At 45.9% G+C, this 22,410-nt stretch overlaps 3 protein-coding genes across 12 annotated transcripts in view; 2 read left to right on the top strand and 1 right to left on the bottom strand.

Annotated features, from left to right (window-relative positions):
- Window positions 1–133, top strand: part of LOC144173949 (uncharacterized) — an 18,707-nt gene extending 18,574 nt beyond the window's left edge. For both annotated transcript variants that reach the window (XM_077702311.1, XM_077702310.1), the window contains one exon: window positions 42–133. In XM_077702311.1, coding sequence (XP_077558437.1) covers window positions 42–122 — 81 coding nt within the window. In that variant the 3' untranslated portion in view covers window positions 123–133. The remainder of the gene's footprint in view (window positions 1–41) is intronic.
- Window positions 128–11,929, bottom strand: LOC144173950 (uncharacterized). 8 transcript variants are annotated; one of them, XM_077702313.1, is made up of 6 exons: window positions 11,798–11,929; window positions 9,933–10,129; window positions 8,877–8,951; window positions 8,400–8,763; window positions 8,106–8,297; window positions 128–389 (listed from the first exon to the last, which is right to left on the bottom strand). In XM_077702313.1, the coding sequence occupies exons 1-6, from the start codon at window positions 11,807–11,809 to the stop codon at window positions 249–251; spliced, it is 981 nt and encodes a 326-aa protein (XP_077558439.1). In that variant the 5' UTR covers window positions 11,810–11,929; the 3' UTR covers window positions 128–248. The 8 variants fall into 8 exon arrangements, with proteins under 8 accessions (XP_077558439.1, XP_077558440.1, XP_077558443.1 ...); XM_077702314.1 differs by lacking the exon at window positions 11,798–11,929 and adding an exon at window positions 10,839–10,905; XM_077702317.1 differs by lacking the exon at window positions 11,798–11,929 and adding an exon at window positions 10,691–10,827.
- On the top strand, window positions 11,369–22,410 carry LOC144173953 (uncharacterized). 2 transcript variants are annotated; one of them, XM_077702326.1, is made up of 7 exons: window positions 11,369–11,675; window positions 11,748–11,882; window positions 11,956–12,039; window positions 13,325–13,449; window positions 15,286–15,331; window positions 16,072–16,325; window positions 21,892–22,410. In XM_077702326.1, exons 1-7 carry the CDS (start codon window positions 11,520–11,522, stop codon window positions 21,956–21,958), a joined length of 867 nt encoding a protein of 288 aa, XP_077558452.1. In that variant the 5' UTR covers window positions 11,369–11,519; the 3' UTR covers window positions 21,959–22,410. The 2 variants fall into 2 exon arrangements, with proteins under 2 accessions (XP_077558452.1, XP_077558451.1); XM_077702325.1 differs by having other exon boundaries at window positions 18,093–22,410.

The following is a 22,410-nucleotide window of genomic DNA, read 5'->3' as shown; positions in this document are numbered from 1 at the left end:
ATGGGTTGAAACTGAACAAAAAACTTTATTTCACTTTTCAGCTTGCAACTGTGAACCCAAAACAGACGTTGGAGCAACTCAAACTTTACCCGAAGAAGACTCTGACAATAAAGGAACGGTAGCTGCAGTGGTACACCCCTCGGACGTTTTCCTTTCCCCCCCACTTTTGGGCTTGGTGGAGGCTGTAAACAAGCACTGTGCTGCAGCCGAGCACAAAGCTCGGTGCTCGGAGCAGCCAATCCCCTCGCTCATGGGGTCTCCAGAGGTGGGAAGTCGTCGTCCAGTGCGTGCTCATATTCGTCGTCGCTAGCGGCGTCGGAAGCGGCCACTTGCATGCGGGACATGAGGGGAGGGAATTCTCCATACTCTGAATCGCTCTCCGTGTCATCCTGAAATGGATGTGTGACGCATTGAACACACTGCCTAAAAGCGGTTTTCTTTCACTCGTTCTCTTAATTCCTTTACCAGTCAGGATTATTAGGTGAGACGAAAGAATTGTCTGGCATGCATACCAGAATATGACGTGTCAAAGAAAAAAAAGGAAGAGATATAGAAGAAGATCAAGAATGAAGAATCAAAGAAGAAAAAAATAGAAAAGAGGGGGTGGGGGGGGGTGTTACCTTGTCGCAGAGTTCTCAGTTTTTTCTCAAGCTGCTCAAGCCTTGAGCTATAAACTGAACTTTAGAATACTACATTTATTCCGGTAATGTTTTTTCTTGTTAGACAAGGACAGGACCATTCAAGAAATATTGTCCTGAAACTGACCATGCAGAAAAAACACAAGTTTGGTTCATTCAAAAGGTTGCCTCATTAGAATCGTACCGGCACCACTTTTAACGCAAACTTCGCTCAAATAAGCTAATGGCCATGCGACCCACTAGATCATTTCCAACAACAGGATCTATGATGTCATATTGGCTGAGGCTGGCAAAAGCAAGCGCAAATTAGGCGGTCTTATAAGCTTTTTGAACGAACTATTTGCGCTTAAATGTAATGCATATTCATTATACCGCAGTAAGAATGGTCAGGCAAACAATGAAAGTTACGAAAATACACGTAAACATAGAAGTACTGATTCGCCCTGTTGGTACTGGGCGCACTATGCTTGTTTTAGCTGCACAGCAGTCCGCCGCTTTGGAGTTGTCTTACACGACACTAGTCGATTGGCATAAGCGACATTGTGTTACGTGACCCTGTTTGTCAAGCATACCCCATGTTTCACGAAACGATTACTTTCTACTCTAACAAAAACAAGCCGGGTGCAAATATGGTCAAAAACGAAGCAACGGCTGCGGCCGACTATGGTAGCGCCATCTGGGAGGACTGACGGTAAGCAAGGCTGCAGAGCCTAATAACGCACTAGAAGTTCGTTTGAATACCCGCCCCTCTGAGTTCATGGCAGACGTCATGAACACACCCGATTTGGCGGGAGAATCAAAATTTTAACCTAAATTGATTAGTAATTTCTGAGTGAATATGGCATCGTTTGCTGCTGGACAAGTGTTGGGGGCTCTGTAAAACACAAAATATTTCGACTAAAACAAACTTCTGTTTTGCCTGCATGGCCCCTTTAATTAAGTACTGATCAAATTATGGCAATTTGATCAGCACCTCTATCTGGGAGCAAGGTGCACCTTTTTGCTAGGGCGACATAAGCGGAGCTGACACTTTCTTTTTTTTTCTTGCATTTATGCAAATTAATTATCAACTTCTTTGGTTTAAATTTTTTGCACAAAATATAAGATCCCTTCTTCGAGCAAAGTTAATGCAAAAGCATTTAGTTCACATTTTCATCTCTTGTAAAGTCTTTATGGTGGCAATGGGTTTAAAGGGGACCATGATGACGACATACAAGTTTTAATTACGCTCTCTTCAATTGCTGACACCATGGTGTGCTTAAAAAGAGCGGAAGGCGGTATTTCAAAAGACCCACCCTTACCTCAAGGTCCTGGTGATGTATATGGAGGCACAGCCAACATTAACCGAACGTCAACGACATGAGACATTTGAAATCGCTGGCCAAACCCAATAATACCTACAGGGTGTTCTGCCGTATAATAACGATGTGCCATCTAATGGCACAGTCGTAAATTTTGTTTTCGCGTCAGACGATGACACTGTCTTGTACTGAACAATTGAGCCCCACCCACTGAGAAAGTGGGTTGTTGATAGCTCTTCCAATTTCAAATGCTGTCTTCAGATCCATTCAAAGATGGGGCAGCATCCTTACTGCTAATTTTCATATTACGTTCGTTTTCTGCACGGTGGCAGTTATCTATTCATCTCAACGTTGCAAAATAACACCATTTTAAAGGAGCCATGAAGACAAAATACAAGTTGGGTTTATTAGAGAGACTGCTTAGTCCTGATAACAATGATCCAATATCATCGAAATCTTCAAACAAATAACGGAGATATTAAAGAAAACGTGTGAAGCAGTCGCAACCCCCTAGCCAATTTCCCGCAACTTTTCTATGACGTCACAGAACCTTGTTTGTGTGATTGGCGGCCGCCTAACTGACCTGTCGCGGCGACACATGACTGGACGTCTGTAATGGGGCCTCTAGTTCCATTTGACCGCATCACTTGAATGCTAGCGTGCAGTTAACGCACTGAAAATTATGTTTTATTGTTGGCCCGTATGACGTCATTCTTGCTCATAACACGTCACTGTGGCGCAAAATCTGAAAGTTTTTAAATACTTCTTGCTTTTTTTTTCGTTAAAAAACATCTTTTGTGGCTCTAATGGAACTGAGTGTGATACTGAATCCTAGTTCTTTCAAATTAAACGAAGTTGTATTTTCTCTTCATGGCTCCTTTAAATGCCAGCCACAATGGGTTTGAATGGCAAAACCACAATACTTTTTTAACCCCTTGAGGGTCGATTTTTTTCGCCAAATGCGACGCCCCAGGGTCGATTTTTTTCGCCAAATGCGACGCCCCAGGATCGATTTTTTTTATTGCCAATTTAAATTCTTCGTATGAATCTATTTCGAGAAAAAATTATAGTAATTTTTTTAGGGTGACCATAAAGTGACAAAAAAATCGTTTATGTTGTTACATATATGCGGTTTATTGATGAGTAACACAAAAAAAATTCTAAATAAAAACGAGAGAGTAACAAGCCGAAACCTTTCGAGTGAATCAAAATCAGATAGACATCAGTTTTGTGAACGCAAAAAGCGGGAAGCGCCCGGAGGATGATACCGATACCAGCCGCTGCGCGCACATGGCCGGTAGTGAGAGCGATAGACGGCGCACCGCTCATAAAATACAAAAAAAAAAAGAGGAGAAAAAAGCCTCATCAGTTTCGCAGGCGACCTTGGTCTGTGGCAGGCGCAAGAAGCGAGAGGCGCCCGGGTGCCAGGTGGGCGATACACAGCGCGCCCCCTCGTTAGCGGATGCGCAAACGATAGCCAGTGCACCGCTGAAGTAAATAATAAAAAAATAAAAAGAAGAGCCCTCCGGGCAAGAAAAAAATTTGACGTATTTCCGAAGTGTGGCAGCACATGCCAAGCAAGGAAATTTGGCGAAAAAGGTGCGCTTTTTAAAGATACAAGCAATGCCGTACATGTACGTTATTGACCATTTTAGTTAATCTACAGTTGCCTTTGTCGGCATCATCCCGTGATGCAAACTAGTCTTGCGTCACAAGAGAAGGGCCGAAAAGTAGCTGGTGCGTTGTTACTCCTACTGCTTCTGATCGCAATCTGCATTGAAATTTGCATGAGCGTTGTTACAGAAAACCTTTAGCCTCTTTGAAATGGAGGAAAGTTTCATGGTGTGTTCACCTTCCTTTTTTGAGAGATGAACATGCAAAAAAACGTCAAGGCATAACTGCTGTCCTTCAGCCAGCAGTGCAGTCACGGCTCTATTATAAAGCATGCACCGAGATTTTCAAGCAATAGGTCATTCCGTTCTTTTTGGGAAAGCAGGGATGGAAACATGCCTAGCAATCAGCATTTACTACACTGGAAGCTGGAGTGCTGACTGGTCTTTGCCCACCGACTGAAGGTTACATATAGGTAACTGTCACCTTAAGCAAGGTAACCGTGTATAAGTTTACCGATTGGTTAGGTGTGTGGACCACTTGGCTATTTGGTAATACAGTTGAAGCTCAACTCAACAGCCTCTTGGACATGCTAATTAGCTTGTTGAATTGGGTGCATAGTGTAATTAAACAATCATTTCTCTTATGGGCAGCTGTGAAGGGAACCAGAATTCGTCCATTAAGATGAGAAATTCACGAAATTGAGTTTTCACCACGTGCTTTGTAAGCACTAGCATGAGGACACTCGGCACATGATGGGGAGGGGGGGGGGGTAACTTAATGCATGTGCCCCCTGCCTTGTGTCCAGTGTCTGCACACTAATACTTGTAAGGATCCATGGATAACTTCTTCTAGTCTGAAAGAATGATTATGGGGTTTAACGCACCGACGCTACACAGGCGATAAGGCGCGCCATGGTGGAGGGCCTCGGATTAAGTTTGACCTCCTGGGAATCGTTAACATACGCCGAAATCTCGAACACACGGGCGTTGTCGCTTTTCACCTCCATCAGAAAAGCGGCTGCCGCGGCCAGGAGTCGAACTTCTTCTAGTCTGTTGCAAAAGCATGCATTGCTGCTGTATCTCGGGACTTGCCTTATGAACTGTTGACCATCAGTGTGCTTTTGTGTACTGTGGCCCCGAAACGGAGGCTGCACTGATGTTCCTGTTCTGTCTTTATAGGTTGTGGCTTTTAATGCGCCGAAGCTACACCTGGGCTATGAGGTGCGCTGTAGTGAAGGGCTCCGGATTAATCCTGATCACCTGGGGATCTTTAGCAGGTGCTGAAATCTCGGCACGTGGGCGTTCTTGTTTTTTGCCTTCATCAGAAAAGCATCCACCACAGCTGGGATCGAACCTGCGACCTTGAGCTCAGCAGCAGAACACCTTAGCCACTGAGCCACCGCAGCGGGTCTGTTCTGTGCTGACTAGCATGCTTGCATAATGCAGCCATGCAGAGCGAGCTTCCTCACGTGCTTGTTCCTGGAAACAATGTGCCCGGGTGGCTCCTGGCTCGGCCACACCAGGTCGCTCCCGGCCGACGTGGAAGCCCCTGGGTTGGTGCGCTTGAGGTGGGACCCTCTCGCGTCGTCTCGCTGAGATGCGATCCCCCTCTTCTGGGTGTCGGCTGTACTCCTTGGCGAACTGCTGGCCAGCCATGGAAACACCTCGTCGGCGTCGTCTTCGTTCCTGTCATCGGAGAAGCTGAGCGGAGTTGGCATCAGCTTCATCTGAAAGAAACTGGTGCTCGGTTCGCAACGCTCAGCAGCTGGCGTGTCAAAGTCAAAGAAGGTGGAAGTGTTGTCATCGCAATTGATGTTTAAACTCGATGCATCTTCAAAGGCTCTTCCTCGCTTCTGTCTGTTGGGCTTTGCAATGCACTGCTCATTAACGCCAGTGAGGCCGTGTCTTTGTTCTGCCTTTTGTTTCGTATTGGCTGGTCCTTTTTCCATGTTGGCCTCCATCAGGAATGCATCTCTTGCAGCAGCTGTGTACATTTCCTTTTTAGTTTCCATCTGTGAATAAAGAGCACGTTCATCTAATGCCCCCATGAAGCTCGGGAAACCATCTTCTTTTCCAAACTCGAAGGCACCTGCTTTTGTCTCCACCAGAAACAACTTATTATGTGCTTCCCTTGGCCTTCCTTCTACATTTGGGTTCTGTGTCAAACCACCCAAGTTCTGCGAGCTTCTTTGCGACGTTTCACCAGTGTCAGCAGACGTGTTGGAGCTCTTGATGCCTAGCTGTTGCTTTGCGTTTTTCGCATTAGCTGCCACAGATGATCTTGAGGGCTCTGTTGAAAGTGCATTGCTCATTTTGTCTTCAAAGCTACGGCTCAATCCGGGTTGTTCACTTGCATTTCCTGCTTTCTCTTCATCTGAGCGAGCGAGAATTTCAGGCTGTGTTGTACTAGAACTCTTAAGGCACTTGTTGTTCTTTCCTGCTTTGTGACGGCCCTTGCCACTGTCGCCAAGCTTGCATCCATCATCTCTTGCTGGCCTTGCCTCCGCTCGTGTTCTCTTTGTGCACAGCACTGCTTGATCCTTTTCATGCTCGTCTTTCAAGCTTTCTTTTTGAGTATGTAGCATTTGTTCCGTCAGATCACATCTCTCAAGCTCCAGTTTCAAACGCTTAAGTTTAAAACCGAAAGGAGTTTCAGGATCACTTTGCAGTTCCTCTGAAACTGCTAGCCGTTCTTTTGTGCTTTGTTTGGGTGTTTTTTCCAGTGTTGTCTTCTTGGGCGCACGCTGCTTCAGTGGTGTTGGTGGAAACTGGGGTCTTGTGGGCCTCGCAACGTTCGGTGTTTCGAAAGCGTCCTTGGTCACCATTTTGCCGCTTTTTTCTCCAGCCATCTGTGAAGCAGCCGCACCACCAGCTGGTTTCCCACGCGCGGGCTTGTTTGGTGGTGAAGCACCCCCCTCAGGTGTTGCCAGCCCCCCACTCCTGGAAGTGACATTCCTCGGTGTTTTGTCACGCAGCCTCTTTGGTTGTGGTGGTGCAGGCGAAGTGAGGGAAGTGTTAGTTGTTGCATTTTCTTTGCTTTTGGGAGAGCGGCTGCTTGCCACTGGGCCAGTTTTTTCGTGTGTGCCTGCTCTCTTTTTCAGCATCCCCTTAGTGTTTGCTCTGCCTTCATCCAATGCCATTGACCTTGCCTTGGGAGCCTGTTTGGCATCATTCCTGTCCTCTACGTAACTTTCTTTCCCTGCCGGTGACCTACCCTTTGCTTGGCTGCCTGCTACTTTGGCAATCTTTCTGTCTGTTTTCTTCATTTGTGCACCAGAGTTTACCGTAGCATCCCGCTGTGTTTTGTAACTTTCCTTAATCGTGCCTTTGTTTGCTGCCACTTTAGACACGGCTTGTGTACCCAGTTTCCTTGACAGTTCTTCGGGTGTTTTTTCATGTGCAGCAAACTGTGCCATGACATCTTTCTGTGCCCTGCCAGTTTCTTCGTTTGCGATGCTGCTTGTCAGTGGCCCAGACTGCACATTCCTGCCTGCTTCCTTTGTAGTCTCTCCGTGCATTCTCTTGGGTAATGCAGGAGTGGTTATCCCAGCGTTCTGCTGTGTGTGACTGCTGCTTTCAATTGCCCTTTTAGTGGCCCCTGACTTCGGCTCTGAAATGCTGGACAGTTTCCTTGGTGTCTTGACTTGAGTCTTTTCATGTCCCTCAGGGGCTGAAGTGTTGGCCACACCAGCACTGTTCCCACGGCTGCTCGGTTCCTGGAGTGAACGAGTCTCTGTGCTCTGCGAGTCATTTGGCGTGGTGTGTGCTGCAGCTTCAGGCGTCCTGTTCGGCTTCGGCAGTGACAGCTTGTTGCGTTTTCTCTTTTCTGCATTGCATGCAAGCAAGCCCTTCGGGGCTGCGGCCCTCTCAGGGCCAGAAATGCCATGTGACTGCATTTTCCAACCTCGTGTGCAGCCTGCTTCAGACTGTTCGACCACGTTTTCCTTGTTCCCACTTTCTGCTTGGGCACAGTCACTTACCGATGGTTCTGGCTTGCCTAATCGCATTGTCCCCTCTTTTTTCATGCCACTGTCAGTGCTGTCACTGCTTACACGTGCCATGCCAACCTTCCCTGAATCATCACTAGCTGATGGTGAGACTGACACTGTTAATTGCGACGCAAAGTGCACAGAACCTTTCTTGTCAGCTGGGGCTGTATAGTCATGAGTTTCACACCTGTTGTCGTCTTTTCCCGACTTGTCACTTACGGATGGTGAGATTGATACCGTTAATTGCGATGCAAAGTGTACAGAACCCTTCTTGTCAGCAGGGGCTATATGGTCATGGGTTTCACACCTGTTGTCGTCTTTTCCCGACTTGTCACTCACTGATGGTGAGATTGACACTGTTAACTGTGATGTGAAGTGCACCAGGTCTCTCTCCTGCTTGCCAGCTGTGGCTGTGCAAACCTTGGTTCCATGTCCGTCATCTTTCTCGACAATGGCACTGCTGTCCATAGGTGCCTGCTTGTGCAAACAGTGCCCTGATGTGGCAGTTTCTTTGGCGTCACGTCCATTTGGGTGTCCATCAGGTTTGCATCTGGAGTCACTCACATGGGCTCTACCTTCGGGTGCGTGCTCCCCAGCTGTGCCTCTTTGCTGCTGTAGAGGTTCCAAAATGCTAGCATTGGCCTGCACATTGAGGGGACCGTCATGTGCTGCGTTGTGCACACGATGGGTAGGACTCCATGAGCTGGTCGCGTGTTTGGTGTCACCCTCGGTTCCAGCTGCCAAGCTGAGCTTGTTCTGAAAAGGGAGCGTGTGCTGCACTTCAGCAGGCACGTGGGCTCTCCCAAGTGAACTGCCATGTACACCTGCAGAGTGCTTTATCACTGCAGGCCTACTTACCTCCTCGAAGTGGGCCACAATGTCTGGACGTGCATCATCCTGTCGAGGTGCGTTACCCGTCTTGGTTGCAGTCATTTCTGAAACTGCTGGCAGATTTTCATTCATACGCTTTTCTTCTGCTTCCTCTGGTTCTTCAGCAGCTTGGTTCGCTGCCATCGACAGTTTGTCGGGCTCTACCGTGGCTGGAGGGCTTCTGGTAACACGGATGTCCAGAGGCATGTAGCGCTGCTCCACAACTCCCTTCCTTCCGTTTTGGGGGCGGGAGAGGTTCGCTTGAGCATTACTGCCACCACTCGTCCTTTTTGCTGCCTGCTGAGGTGCCCGTGCTCTCCGTAGGTTAGCTCCAAGCCGCTTCAGAGACTTCCTGACGAACAAAAATTGGCGTTTGGGTAAAATTTTTCCCACAGCATTGCTCTTCTTAAAGTGGCTTGCAAACATTTGTTCCATTAAATTTACTAAAGATGATTCAATGCTTACCTTTGAGGAACTTTGCTTAGGTTAGCACTTGGGCACAAAGCTCGTATAGCCTTCATTTCAGCCTTGTGCTTCTTTCTGAAATGCAATTTTTGTTTGCACATGTAATGCCTGTTCCAATATATGCCTATCCCGGTTAACTATGTGCAGCAGAGCAAAAATTCTGAATCTAGGCACGAACTTTAGTACCACTCTTTTTAGGTGGGGAAAATGCATTTGGTAACTCTACTAGACAGCTAGTGCTGTGAAAGAAATGCTGTCCTTCTTGCGAAATATGAAAGCCATTATACAGTGTGTTGCGACGATAACTGGAACACTTTAAAAATTTTTCCTGAGCGATCCGCCGCTCTGTTCACGCTCAAACTTCACACAAAGGTCGCATTTTGTGGTCTATTTTGTTTGACACCGGGAACAACGACGGTACTTACCTGGTCTTTCTGAAAATGAATAAAAACGATTTTCGCCTATGGGAAAATGGCGGCGATTTGGACGTGCAAGCCAGAAAACCGGGTTTTCTGATCGTCTGTTAGCTCATTTCTAGGTGCATTTTCTGATCGTCTGCTGCACCATTTGGCTCCGTACGTGAAACCCAAACATGCGTTTCACTCTGCAGGTGGTTCCGTCGTTCCAACATCAACTTGCGCTGGCTCGCACGTCCAAATCAGCGGCCATTTTCCCATAGGCGAAAATCGTTTTTATTTATTTTCAGAATAAACAGGTAAGTACCGTTGTTGTTCCCGGTGTCAAACAAAATAGACCACAAAATGCGACCTTTGTGTGAAGTTTGAGCGCGAACAGAGCGGCGGATCGCTCAGGAAAAATTTTTAAAGTGTTCCAGTTATCGTCGCAACACCCTGTATGTTGATCTGTTTACATTCTTCCATGGCTGCAAGAAGGGGGAGTGATTTAAGCAATGAATGAAGGCATCATAAACTGCTTATATGCACAAAAAGATAAATCACGCCAATAAATTAACTGAAGAGAGTTCTAGGGAAATGGGGAAATGAAGTAGCACATGTACAACATGGATGCGACAGTTATACACTAACACACAATTACCTTAGGTTAGGATTTCGCTCCAGGAACTTTTCCCAGTACTTCTGCATTCGGCACTCCAGGAGCTCTGCGGGAAGGAAGCTGTACAGCCTAACCAGCCTTTTCATGGTGTCACCGTAAAACTGCTGCTGCACTGTTCTTCTCGTGTTGACGACGAGAAGGTCGCCGAATTCCTCTTCGTACACGTCCATGACGGCAGCCTGTGGCAAGCGAGACAGGTATAAGGCTAGCTTTTGGTGCTGGCTGCTTGTGGATATAAGCTGTCAGATATAGTAGATATGGCATTTAGAGGCGGCTAGAAAATTGTAATTGGTTGTAAGGTGAGAAGGAAATTGCGCATATTATCTTAACCTTGGCGTTCATAACTTATTTTCGTTACACCTAAAAAAAGCAGCGGAAGTGCGAAATCTATAGATTTTTCGTTTGTCGTCTGGTATTGCTCAAGTTAAAAAACTGGTAGGTTCCCGGCTGTCATGAGGAGGTTTTGCAATGAGGGAAACACGATTAAAAGTTCTATATAGCGCCTGAATCTGTTGCAGAAGTTTCATATGGCGCATATTTTGCGTCCTCGGCCCCCGAAATGTACAAAAAATACAAACGAAAAAAAAAAACAGCTATTGAAACGCTCACACACTTCTGCCAATAGTGAAATAAGGCGAAATGGACCACAGAATTTTGTGTTCGTGCACTGAACGACGACAAATAAACTTTTGCGACGAACTTCAAAATGGACAACGCCGCCTGTAATGGGACGCAAGTACACCGTGACAGTCGGAAATTTACTGTCGCAGAAAAATACTCAATTTAAGCTCGGCACCTCGCCGCATAGTTCTACCGAGTGTATTTCTCCACTTCTAAACTACACATTGTTGCAAATTTAAAATGTAACTCGTTGTTTTTAACTCTTACTTTGCGCGACGAACTGCCAGACGCAAACCACCAGACGCCGACTCGTTAGCAGACGATACGAGCGCGCATGTAGTAAGGTGGAACGAAACAAATATTAATGCAGCGGCGCTGTTATTTTTGTCTAGTTTTATAGGGTTTTTTTAATTTTAAACCACAGGATATGAATAAATGTCAAATTATTTGTACATTATTGGTCTCCTCGATTTGGCTACACTTTCTGCACCAGTTCAGGCGGTGCAGCACTCGCGCACTCGATTTACCAGTGCAGCTTGCGCCACCTGCACTTCGGCCCTCGATTTGACGCCGTGCTGCACCAGTTCTTCTACACTTCTGCACTAGCCCCTGTGCGGGTTCTCGTCTCGTCTCGTGCAAGGTGTAGCGTGCGAAAGAACTGGCGCTGCACTTGCACGGCACTTTTGTGAACTAGTGCAGAAAGTGTAGCCGAATCGAGGAGACCATATGTTATCCTGTTTAACTGTTTGACAGCCAATAGTATTAACTCTATGCAGCCAATCATAGCCAATGTTTAGAAGCGGGAAACGCGCATGGCCGCATCACGAGCTGTTTAAATCAAAACTTTTTGTGGTTGCATAGTATTCTTTCCTCTTTGATGTTTGTGTTAGAATAAATGGCGCAGAATGTTGGGATATTCGAGGCTGCTGCGGAGATTTAAACCATTACATGTTTACTGATGCTGTACTGTTGTTATCGATGGATATCGTAGCCCGAAATGTGTACTACTTTTTTCACGTTGTTCTCAGCAAAGCACACAGGGAGCCGTTTTGGACGAAAAGCTCTGTAGAAAAAGCCATTACATGGGCGAAGTACTGCGAAAAGGTGCCTTTATCCTCAGCGGTTTTCCGCAAAGCCTATGCTAGAGTTCGACTGAAAATGCTGTGTTGCCCGCAGGTTTATTACGAAGCCACTTCCAAAGGTTACGTCAGGAACATAACACTCACGTTGGAGGACATGAACACCTTGACAGGTGGTCATAAGGTCATAACTTTGGACGATTTGAAGATTTCTTCGCAATTGCTCGTGGCGGTGAGTTTCTCAACTACTGCTTTCGCCGAAGGAGGGAATTGTCTGCTTACGTCCACCGTTTTTCAAATTTCAGGAGCTTTTGCAGTGCCCTGCACTAAGGAAAAGCACCTTGCAAATCATTTTAAGCTCGGATCTAGTACAAGAGCCTTGGCTGCAGGTAAATATTATGCCCCCTGTAATTTAATTGACAATAAAGTTTCCCACAAAAGTAACATGCCGTACTTGTATTACTAGCTGGTTAGTAAAGGCTATGTTGAGCTTATACAAAGCTTTTTTTTACTAAACTTTAACAGCTTTCTTAAACCTGATAAACGAAGTTTCAAGGGTTGCTTTGAACTTAGTAATGCATCCTTGGTTCCCGTTATCCTGCTGCATCTTGATCAGGGAAAGACGGCTCGTGACAAAAAAAAAAAAAGGTAATAAATGGACTTTTTGTTACTTTCTGGTCAAGGCATAAAAGCACATACTAGCGTCCAGTCGTTTCAAAAACTGAAACTACCTAGCTTGTTCTCGCCTCTAAAACAAAGCAGTTTGTTCATTTTCTGAAGGAAATATGTATTTCTCTTTACTAATTTAATCTCGACTTTTAATAATATCACACAAAAGTATGGTGACAACTGTGTCCAAGATGAAGCGAATTGTTGCATTGGAGCCATGTGTGTGATTGGGAACCGTATCGTGTATTGATTGCGAGAAATTTGGTGGCGGAATCTACCCAAAATGCCCAGTGAAGCAGAATGGGGTGCAGCACTGTCCTGTTGTGTTTCCTGCTACGTGCTTGTGAACCCCATCTGCAAGAAGTTCACTAAGAAAAGGGGCAAGACAGGTATGGTGCTGATTTGAAGTGCCGCATGGCACCCACACTCCCCTGCGTTACCGTCTACGCTTCGCACCTAACTCTTAGAACCTCAAACAGAGTGATGTGCAGCTTTTCAGGACACCGTGAGTAAAGCAGCGTGAAAGCACTCGTGTACAATGTTTTGTGGTCAGCCAATAATGCCATGAAGAGGAGCCTACATTGAAAGGGAAGAACTCTGAGTGGGTTGTGGATCAGCTATATCACATTCCAGCTTCCACTTCTAGGGAGTGGGATGCTGAGCTAGAACCTGGCTTGTGGCCTCCCTTGCTAAAGCTTTTCTCGTGTCTATTTCACTTTTCGGCAGATTTTTGCCTACCATTAAAGGCACTTATGCAGGGTCACTGCCATGGGGCACCCACATAAATTTTCCCAGGTGAGGCGAAGTGGGCGAGAGTTGGGGCAACACACGACAACTGACCGGATTGCTGTTTTTATGATGGTGAACCAAAACTGGTTCATGATGATGTATATTTGAGACAGATCACCTTTGGTGTCCCCCTTTGTTTCACTTGCCTTCATCTCTGCGCGTGTCTGAATGTCCGCTCAAGCTGCTTTGACCTGAATAGTGCATTTTCCATTTCAGGTGATGTGTGAGGTTCTCGTGCTCAACTCAGTATTAAGTGACTTGGCGAGCGAGGAGGATGACAGACAATGTCAGCATGACAGGGCGGTCAAGGTGCACCTAGAAAAGCTGTGGCAACTTTCTCGGTGGGCATCTTTTCCTGTGCGCACTGCAGCTTCTGCACGCGCAGCACAAAGCAGAAATTTAGCGGTTGCCCTGCTGTGGCAACTGACATTATTAAAAAATGCAGTGTTGCTTCCTGCACCAGGTACAACCTATTGAAGGTGTGCCGAGAGGACACAGTAAACTCAGATCTCCAGAGGTCTTGAAGTAATTATGATAAGTAGTTGAGCCAATGTCTAGCAATAGTGCTAGTCAGCAGGCTGGAACAAAACAGTTTGGAAAATAATTTGAACTTGCTCAGTACAAGTCCATTCCAGAATGTGTGACATGCCATTGGAAAACCCACGCGCAAAGTCATCGCTGGCTATTCATGTCCTGTCATCTGCTACAAAGTCTGATTTGACTGCTCAGGCAGTTTGCTTCTTAGCTCTGTGTGAATTCTTTCGGTTTTTTAGTGTTTCAAAAAATGCTGGAGACTGATGAACTAAACAAGCCCACAATGTACAACAAAAGTCAGCAATGAACACATCATAGATCCTGAGCGTGCTCCTCTTGCACCTGATCTTTGCAAGTTTTGCATTGTAATTGAAAACCTAATTTAGACATCACAGAGGTGGTTGTGCCTGGTTTATTCTGGTAACACTAGACAGCATTAGTTATCGAGTAAGTAAAACAATTGTTGACTACATAGAGGCACATTAACATACATTCTGATAGTATCTATGGGAGCATTCATTGCATGGTAACATCACAATGAAATCAGCTATTCCCCTGGCTAGTACTGCAACATGCCTTGCATGCAAATGAGCAAATACTGTCATTGAATGTTGTGGACGACAGAATAGATCACAGAAATTATGACAATGATCGCTTGTGGTGCTACGAGTTTTTTCGTCGGTGGTTGCTGTATATGCCACAGCTTTGTTGCTCAGGGAACACTGCTTGCGCGTGATCGTTGCACATGGCGGACGGGGGGGCGGGCACTTTGTCATTGGATGCAACTGGAACAGTGTAGTTGGCTGGCTATTGATGCGCTATCTCCCACAGCTGCGGCACAGTCTTGCCTCTTCCTATCTCTCGCTCTCCTCTTCAGCCTAGCGTTTTCTCCTCCTGAGGCCACACAACAGTGATGATTTAGCATCTTCACCAATCCTGTGTCCACAGGGACACGAATGAGGTGAAGGCCTATTTAGCTTCTTGGCCAAAGATGGCTACGAATAATGATCGGGGATATGTGATTGCAGGCGACGCGACGACCTAAAACTTCCTGCCACATGCACCCAAAAGCTTGTACCCTCCCCCTTTTCCCCCCTGAAACCTAGTACACCCTCTTCCTCAGGGCACATGGCAGTGATGCTTTCTCACCCAATTCCGTGTACAAAAGTGGTGATGACAATAACAAAGGCGTGTTCACCTTCTGGCGCAAAGGCGATGACAGTGATGGTGAGAATTATCTGATTACAGGCGATGCAAAGCCCCAAAGAATCCTGCTAACAGCTAACGCTGTGAAACGTGGTCTCTGTGGTGTGTCTTCAAGAACAATGGCCAAGAGGCTGGAAGGAATGAATTTTTATCAGGTGCTGATAAAGCATGCAGCTGTTCTTCATGGGTCTGTCTGTTCACGCATGTTGCAAGAGAGAGCAGGAAAGTACAGTTGGGGCACTGCTTGAAGGGCGCATCTTTGCAGGCTAGTGCACCTGTATCGCGCACTGTTTATTAGACAGCTTAGGGCCATCAGGGCAGACAGCCACAACATTGTTCATTGCTTTTGTAAGCAAAGCACGGGGTAATATCGCCAGCAGTGCAACCTTTACTTCCCCATTACTATTTTGAACAATTTTGTTCCCCTTTTTCTCCAGGAATGCACAGGAGGCCGAATTTGACACGCTGGCACACACATCACCTGTAAGAGAATTTATGTACTACTGCTTTGCTATCATAATTTGCTCTTTTTTGCCAATTAAAACAAAGTTTCAATTGACTGCAAAACACGTGCAGAATTGCAGAACAGTAAGCGTGACAACTGTTAGAAAACTGTTAGAAAACTTGGGGCTTATGCAGGCAAGGGAAATGTCTGTCAATTGCTATACATGGCGTGGGCAGTGTTCCATCCAGGATTAGTGTGCCATTTTTCCATCTAAATGCTACTATACCCGTAGCTTTAGCTGGAAGGCTGCATGTCACGCATGTAGCCTTGCTGTTAGCTGTTAATTGCTTTCATCTCAACCCTACTGTGGTTATTTGTAAATAAGCAGCAACACACTTACATATGTTCTGTGTATTTTTATAAGCCAATTAGCTATGTTGCTAAGTGCTAAGACCCATTGAACTTAAGTCCCACCATCGTATAATATCCATGATGAAGTTGACTGGCCCAGAAAGGTCTTGTAAGGCCAGGCTTTTCCCGTGCGCTCAACCAAGCAGCTTTATTCTACAAGTCCTCCCCACTGAAAGTGAACGTTGGTATATTTTTGCAGTCTTCTCATTACATATTTCTACAGATTTTCTACAGCCGAAGTACCTGCACATCAAAATGCTTGCACTTGGTTACTTGAGACCACACTATACTATGCAGAAGTTGGTAGCAGTGAACTCGTACTGTGTGTCATTATTGAACACCAACAATCTGTGTGATCACCTTTCAGGACTTGTTACTAGAAATCGCTGCCTGTGAGCAGGACAAGTACAGCGTGGTGTCGAACAACGCTGGATTGTGGCTCGCAAAGAGACTCGGCAGCAGACTCGCGTCCCCCGTGTGGGCTCAGGAGAGCGGCCTGCTGTGCAGGGCAGCCTGCCGCCACAGTGCACTCTTGTGGTGCCTGCTGCAGAGGCTGCAGTTGCACCCCCACCACATGGAGCCATGCTTTGCTCTTGACTCGGATGCGTGGGTCCCGACCAGGTTGGTACACAAGCTTGGCCTTGGTGGGTGTCCACAGGACTCTTTCCAATGTTTGCACTCTGTTCCCCGTATGTTGTCCCCATCGCGCTTTCCCCGGGCAGTTCACAACCTCAAGGGGGGTTGTGTCCTAGTTTTGCCGGTCTCTTCTGGAATTTCTCAACCATGGTCATTTTGTTGAGTGCTACTTGCGACTCTTGTTTGAACAGTACTGTGGAAGCAGCTGCCATTTATAATTTGAGTGCACCACAGTGGTTTAGTTAGACATGCAGAAGCATGCAAGTGGAATACTTCCGCAGCAGTGCAGCACAATTGTAAATTGCAGGTAGACGGGTATTGGGTGGGGTAAATCTCATGGAGTAGGGTTCTGTGGGGGTACGTATTTGTCTGTAGTCAATGGGGAAAAAAAAAAATACGTGCTCCACTAGAGCCGTGGTTCCTGGAAAACATGGCCAGTTCCGCAACGGGAGAAATCTCACGGCTGCACACATCCCCTCTTTAAAGACCTGCACTCATCTCTCAGAGACCGAAATACCTGAAGGGTTCCAATCTTCGAGTTTCTTTTCCGTGCTTTGCTCGACAATGGTCCGCTGTGGAAATAACGCCGCCTCAAAGTCTTCTTCTGCAAGAAACTTCAAAGCATTCTTCGGTAAAAATAGATCTGAATTCTACTGCCTTGTTATACATTTTAATTAAGGGGGGACACTGGTCTTGAGGACATTTTTGTTATTTTTGAACAAATGTGCTTGAAATTTGCACATTAAGTGCATTGTAACACTCTGAGCACAAATATGCAGTCAGTTTTCGTCTATATAGTCGAAGTCCAGAGTTATGCAGCATGTTATGTTATTCCATTTTGGGCAATTTTTTAAGTATTTACCTATGATATACTTGAATACTTTTTGTCCCTTCGTGCTCTAGAAGGACCAGGGAGTGCAACTATACCACTGCAGTAATTTTAGCATTGTTTCTGCAATTGCTGTAGATTTATGTAATGTCAGGTCATCAATTATCAATGTTTTCATAAAACAAACTGCATAAACAGTTGTGCTAGCATAAAGAAATGCTATGTTTTTGTGGTTTTATTGCACTGTTCAGTTCTTAAGCTTTCAAATGAAGTAAGAATGATTTGAATCCGACCAGTACATCCCAAGATATTGTACCCGACAGTTGACCTTGTGAGGAAAAAAATGGTTCAGAGAAAACAAGGCACAAAGTTTTGAAATGCAGGGGAAAATGGCCATTTAGCCAACTTCAAATGGTGACAGCTAAGTAAATACCTATGGTACAGCTATAATATTTTTCAGGTACATTCTTTGGGACCTGTAGACTGCAAAAAAAATTAATACAGAAAATTGATTTTTTTGGCAAATATTTGGTCTTCAAGACCAGTGTCCCCCCTTAAGGTGCTTAAGTTCATATTTGTAAAATATACTTGTAGCGAGTCTGCACACTTTTGGTTTGGTCCACTGGCTTGGCACCAATTTTGAAACTATGCAGTCGTGCGAAAACGAACATGATTGTCTTTTGGGACAAAATGTCGGAACCCCAAAAGTGGACCCCAAAAACGGGACTGTCCCAGCCAAACCGGGACGTCTGGTCACCCTAAGCATGAGTGAATAGCAGACTGTGAAGCGTTCTCAGAGAGCACGTTGTCCGCAAGCTGACATCTGGCTGAATACCTGGCCACGCAGTTGGGGTGTTGATGAAGAAAGTCTTTTGGTGGGCCCTTTCCAGCTTCACAGCATAAGCTTGAATCTGGCCTTGCAGAAACAGCCCGGACGGAATGTGGGACTGGAAGCGCATTACTGAGATCTGGATTGCTCTGGGCCAAGGGCAGGCTGCTTCCCCAGTTCTTGCAGCATTCCTGGAGAAAATGCAGAATGGGCCACACAGCGACTTCTGGGATGACCTTGTTTATTACTGCCAGTCTCGTGGTGCCAAGAGCACTGCGCTTTGTTCCCACGCTGAGAGCAGCACCTCTTTGCTGCAGGACTGTTGGCGTTGTTAGCAACTGGGGCTATGCACTTGCGGCTGATTGGCCACGCTCTTCTGTCAAACTTTGGTGGCCGTGCAAGAAAAGTCACGCAGGGCCACGGCACCCATGAAAGCAGAGAAGAAAGGATGAATGTGCAAAAGCGAATTGCTTGGTCACTGCCATGTTGTGGCCACATCTTTGATTTTGGGCTCCTTCATTGTTTTCGCATGTCCCAAAAAGGACCGCATGAACAAATAGTTAGAGGCCATGAATCATTTTTAACGACACATCGACAGCAACGTGGTTTACTGTGTGCACTGCATCAAGTGAAACATCCAGTCTGTTCATTTTCTTTTTTTCATTCGAGTCTAAGTACGAGTTTTAAAAGTGCATTTGCTTCAAACCCATTTGAATTGGTTGCATACATTGACGCTGCTGTGGAGGATGCCAGACAGTGAGGTGACGGAGTATTACACAAAAGTTTCTTTTGTGCTTCCCACAGAATCTCGTGCCTTTTTCTTTACCTTGTTGCCACAATTGTTATTCTGGCAAGGCAGCACTGCAGTGTGTGATTGCATTTATCACAGAACCCATGGTAGAGGTGATGTAGCCACAGTTTTTATAGTATCGTGTTTGAACATGTTCTGCTGTGGTTGAGTTCGTATTGTATGTGTGCACTAATTGGTGCGGTGGTGGCGGTGGTGGTAAAACATTTATTACAAGTAAGAGGAGGTTCGCACTTGAAAGCAGGAGAAGCCCTCAGTCCAGGGCTCCTGCCGCAGCTGCTATCGTGCGTGCCCAGTCCACCAACGGTCGCCGGTCCTCAGGGTCCGAGCTCCACAGTGCGGCCCCCACTACTTGACAGTGGGGGTGTGAATAATTGGGTCTGCTGGTGCGTTCGGGTAAGCCCATGCAGCGTAATACAGTGTTGGATGTTCACTGCAGTGTGGGCATGTTGGTGGATATATTGTGATCTGTATGATATGCAGGAACCTAAGGTTGGGCTATGTGTTAGTCTGTGGTTGCCTCCAGGCTACAGCTTCCTCTCGGATGAACCTTTGGTGCGGTGGTGGGTAGGCACACCTGGCAAGGCGGTGGTGTTGCAGAAGCGCACGGTACTGCTGCTGGATAGGCTGGGTTACGGGGCAACTGGTGTGGCGCCCGGATGGTGCATTGTCGGGTTGTAGCGTGGACTCGCTTGTTTCCGTTGAGCCCTGCATGACCTGGCGCCCATATTAGTACAGTACGGTTTTGGGTATCCTTGTGCTTTTTTAGTAGTCAGAGGGCAGATTTTGAGATGCGACCGTTGCTGTAGTTTCTGCATGCCTGTTGGCAGTCTGTGATTACGTGAAGGAGTTTCTTCGTAGTTCAAGACGCCATCGTCAGTGTGATGGCCGTTTCTTCGACTTCAACAATGCTTTTAGTTTTTACAGTCACGGTGCGAACGTCATCACCCGAGTTGTCGTTGGCGCTTACTGCTGTGGCCGGGTGGGATGTGTAGTGGGCCGCGTCCATGAATCACACATGGGAGTGGTCAGAGCACTTGCCTTGCAGGAATTGTACCCGTGCTTGCCTGCGCTGTGCTTGATGCTCAGGGTGAATGTTGCGCGGGAACGGAGCAACCCTGATGACCTTACGGATGTCCTGCGGCACAGTTTCCGGTCTAGGGCGGTTGGCGTCCGCTATCCGATAGCCTAGCTGGCTCAGCACCGTGCAGCCAATCAACATCTGCCTGAGCCGCTCTAGTTGGCTGATGAGGTGGGCATCAGTGGTCGCCCACACCTTGTTGTGCACCCCAAGCGCTTCCAGCTTGCTATTGGCGGTGTGAAGAGGGAGGCCTAGCGCTTCCTTGTACGCCTTCTGCAGGAGTATGTCAATTCGGTCTATTTCTCTCGGTTTCAGCAGGAGGTAAAGGGTAGAGTAAATCACATGGCTGACAATCAGGACTAGCACCAGCTTGTTGACATCCTCCTTCATAACCTGGTGCCGGTTTGTGACTCGAATCGCCATACGCATGATTTACGAGGTGGTGTGGTTGAGGCGCTGAATGGTTAGCATTACTCCTCCGTCTTTCTGGATGTAAAGTCCCAGTATATGGATGGTTGGGACTATGGGGATGTCACTAGTCACTACCCTGGAGCTTTACTTGTATTGTGGAGTGTTCTAGTGGCCTGCCACGTGGCTTGCATTTCAGAATGCTGCAGCGGCAATACCTTGTGGTACAACACAAGTGTAGCAGGTGAGCAGAGGTTAAGAAACGGGCAAAGCAGCTGTCCACAGTGATTGCTTCGTCAGTAGTTGTACATACTACTGTCATTACCATCGTTCGCTCTGAATGAGGGGTCACAAGAGAGAAATTGTGCACTTTTGCATGCAAGTTTATTCAACATCATTGTACCACTGACCGTGGAACCACGGTGGATGTGACATAGTTTGTTCCTGTCTAACCTTTCGATGGTGTAGCAATGTTCAAAGCTGTACGTTGCACTGCTGGCGCATTTTGTAAGCCATTTTGTAAGCCATTTTGGCGCATTTTGCTGGCGCATTTTGTAAGGATCTGGCGCATTTTGTAAGCCTTGTCTGCTGAAGTTGCACATATTTGTGCCCTTTGCAGAGGGGACATGTTTCCTTGTCCTTCCCGTGCATGACTGCAACAAATGTACATCGCAGTTGTTTGGATAGGTAGCTTATGCGTTATCAGTTCAAAAGAATTGCTCCAAGGGACTGAACCAAGAATTAGAATACAACAACTTAGAATGGTTCATAAGAAAGCCATATTGAGATTTAAAAGAAGAAATGCACACTGTTACTTTTAGGGCATTAATGTCTGTTATAGCAGATTCCAGATTATTTTTAGGATTTGTTTTTTACATGGCTCAAAATATTTGCCGTTCTACAAAGAGGTGTGCAGTAATAAACTAGTGTTTATAAATTCTGTATTTTGAATTGCTCTAATCTGATAAAAAAAAATATGGACGTCAACGCATGAAGTAAAAAATTTTGGCTGACTGAGGTCAAATATCTGTTTTGTTCATGGCTATAAAGAATTGGAACCAGATCACACTACTTCTAGACATGGGCCATGGTACAGTGAGACCTTTATTAATTCAAATCTTCAAGTTCCGTTATCATGTACATGACTATATCTTTTGTCTATGATATTGCATATATATTGCAGATGTTCATACTGTTATTGGTTTATCATGTTTATATGTTTATCATGTAGTACATGACTATATCTTTTGTCTATGATATTGCATATATATCACAGATGTTCATACTTTTATTGGTAATAGACAATATTGCAGGGCAGTAACACACTGGAAGCTAATGTGGTCTTTCAGAGTCCGTCAGGAGACATGTCCAGGGGTAGAATTGTGAGCTTCCTCTGTTTTTAAGTGTCCTTTTAGGATGACAGGAAAACAAGCAAGGCTGGGAATTGATTTCTGCGTATGTTGGAGGCCCCGCAACCGGAAGTATGTCACAGATGAAATGGAATATTCTTTCTAACCATTACAGCGCAAATTAAACTTTGCCATGATGCCTACCTCAACTTTCATTCCCTAATCCCTCATTGTTGTCTTTTTACAGTGACTCCTATATCTGCGCAAGTTTTGAAAACCGGGCAGAGCAGTGTGTTTTGCTGTCCGCACAGTGATGCATAAAAGTGTGCATGAAGATTGTTGAGAATTTTTCAGCCATGTTTTTTACACCCCATTTGTTCTATGAACCACTGTTTATGAGATTTTTTGCTGTTTTTATTAGACGTTTGCACTGCATTTTGGAACTGCAATTTGGAATTTCATTTTGGACTTGTGTTCGCACAGCATTTCAGGCATGAATGTGCCATATTATTGCCGTTGAGTATTCCATGGATAAATAGATGAATGAATGAAGAGAATCCCTTGCTAGGGGAGTTGCAATTCTACATGAGAAGCCCAACTTCTGACTCCATGTGATTGTGTCAAATACAATGGATCTGGGTGTAATTGTTCAATGTACAGCAGATATTCAGTGATCACCCTGATGTGGGCTTTTGAAACAGGCCCCCCAGCCTTTGTTTGGCTCATGTTTGTGCGTACTATCGCAATAAAAAAAAACTGATTTTAA

The sequence above is a fragment of the Haemaphysalis longicornis genome, unplaced genomic scaffold, assembly GCF_048455015.1.
Source record: "Haemaphysalis longicornis isolate Haplotype H1 unplaced genomic scaffold, Haemaphysalis longicornis Haplotype H1 scaffold_3, whole genome shotgun sequence".
NCBI classification, from domain to species: domain Eukaryota; kingdom Metazoa; phylum Arthropoda; class Arachnida; order Ixodida; family Ixodidae; genus Haemaphysalis; species Haemaphysalis longicornis.
This window is presented reverse-complemented; position numbering and strand designations above follow the sequence as displayed.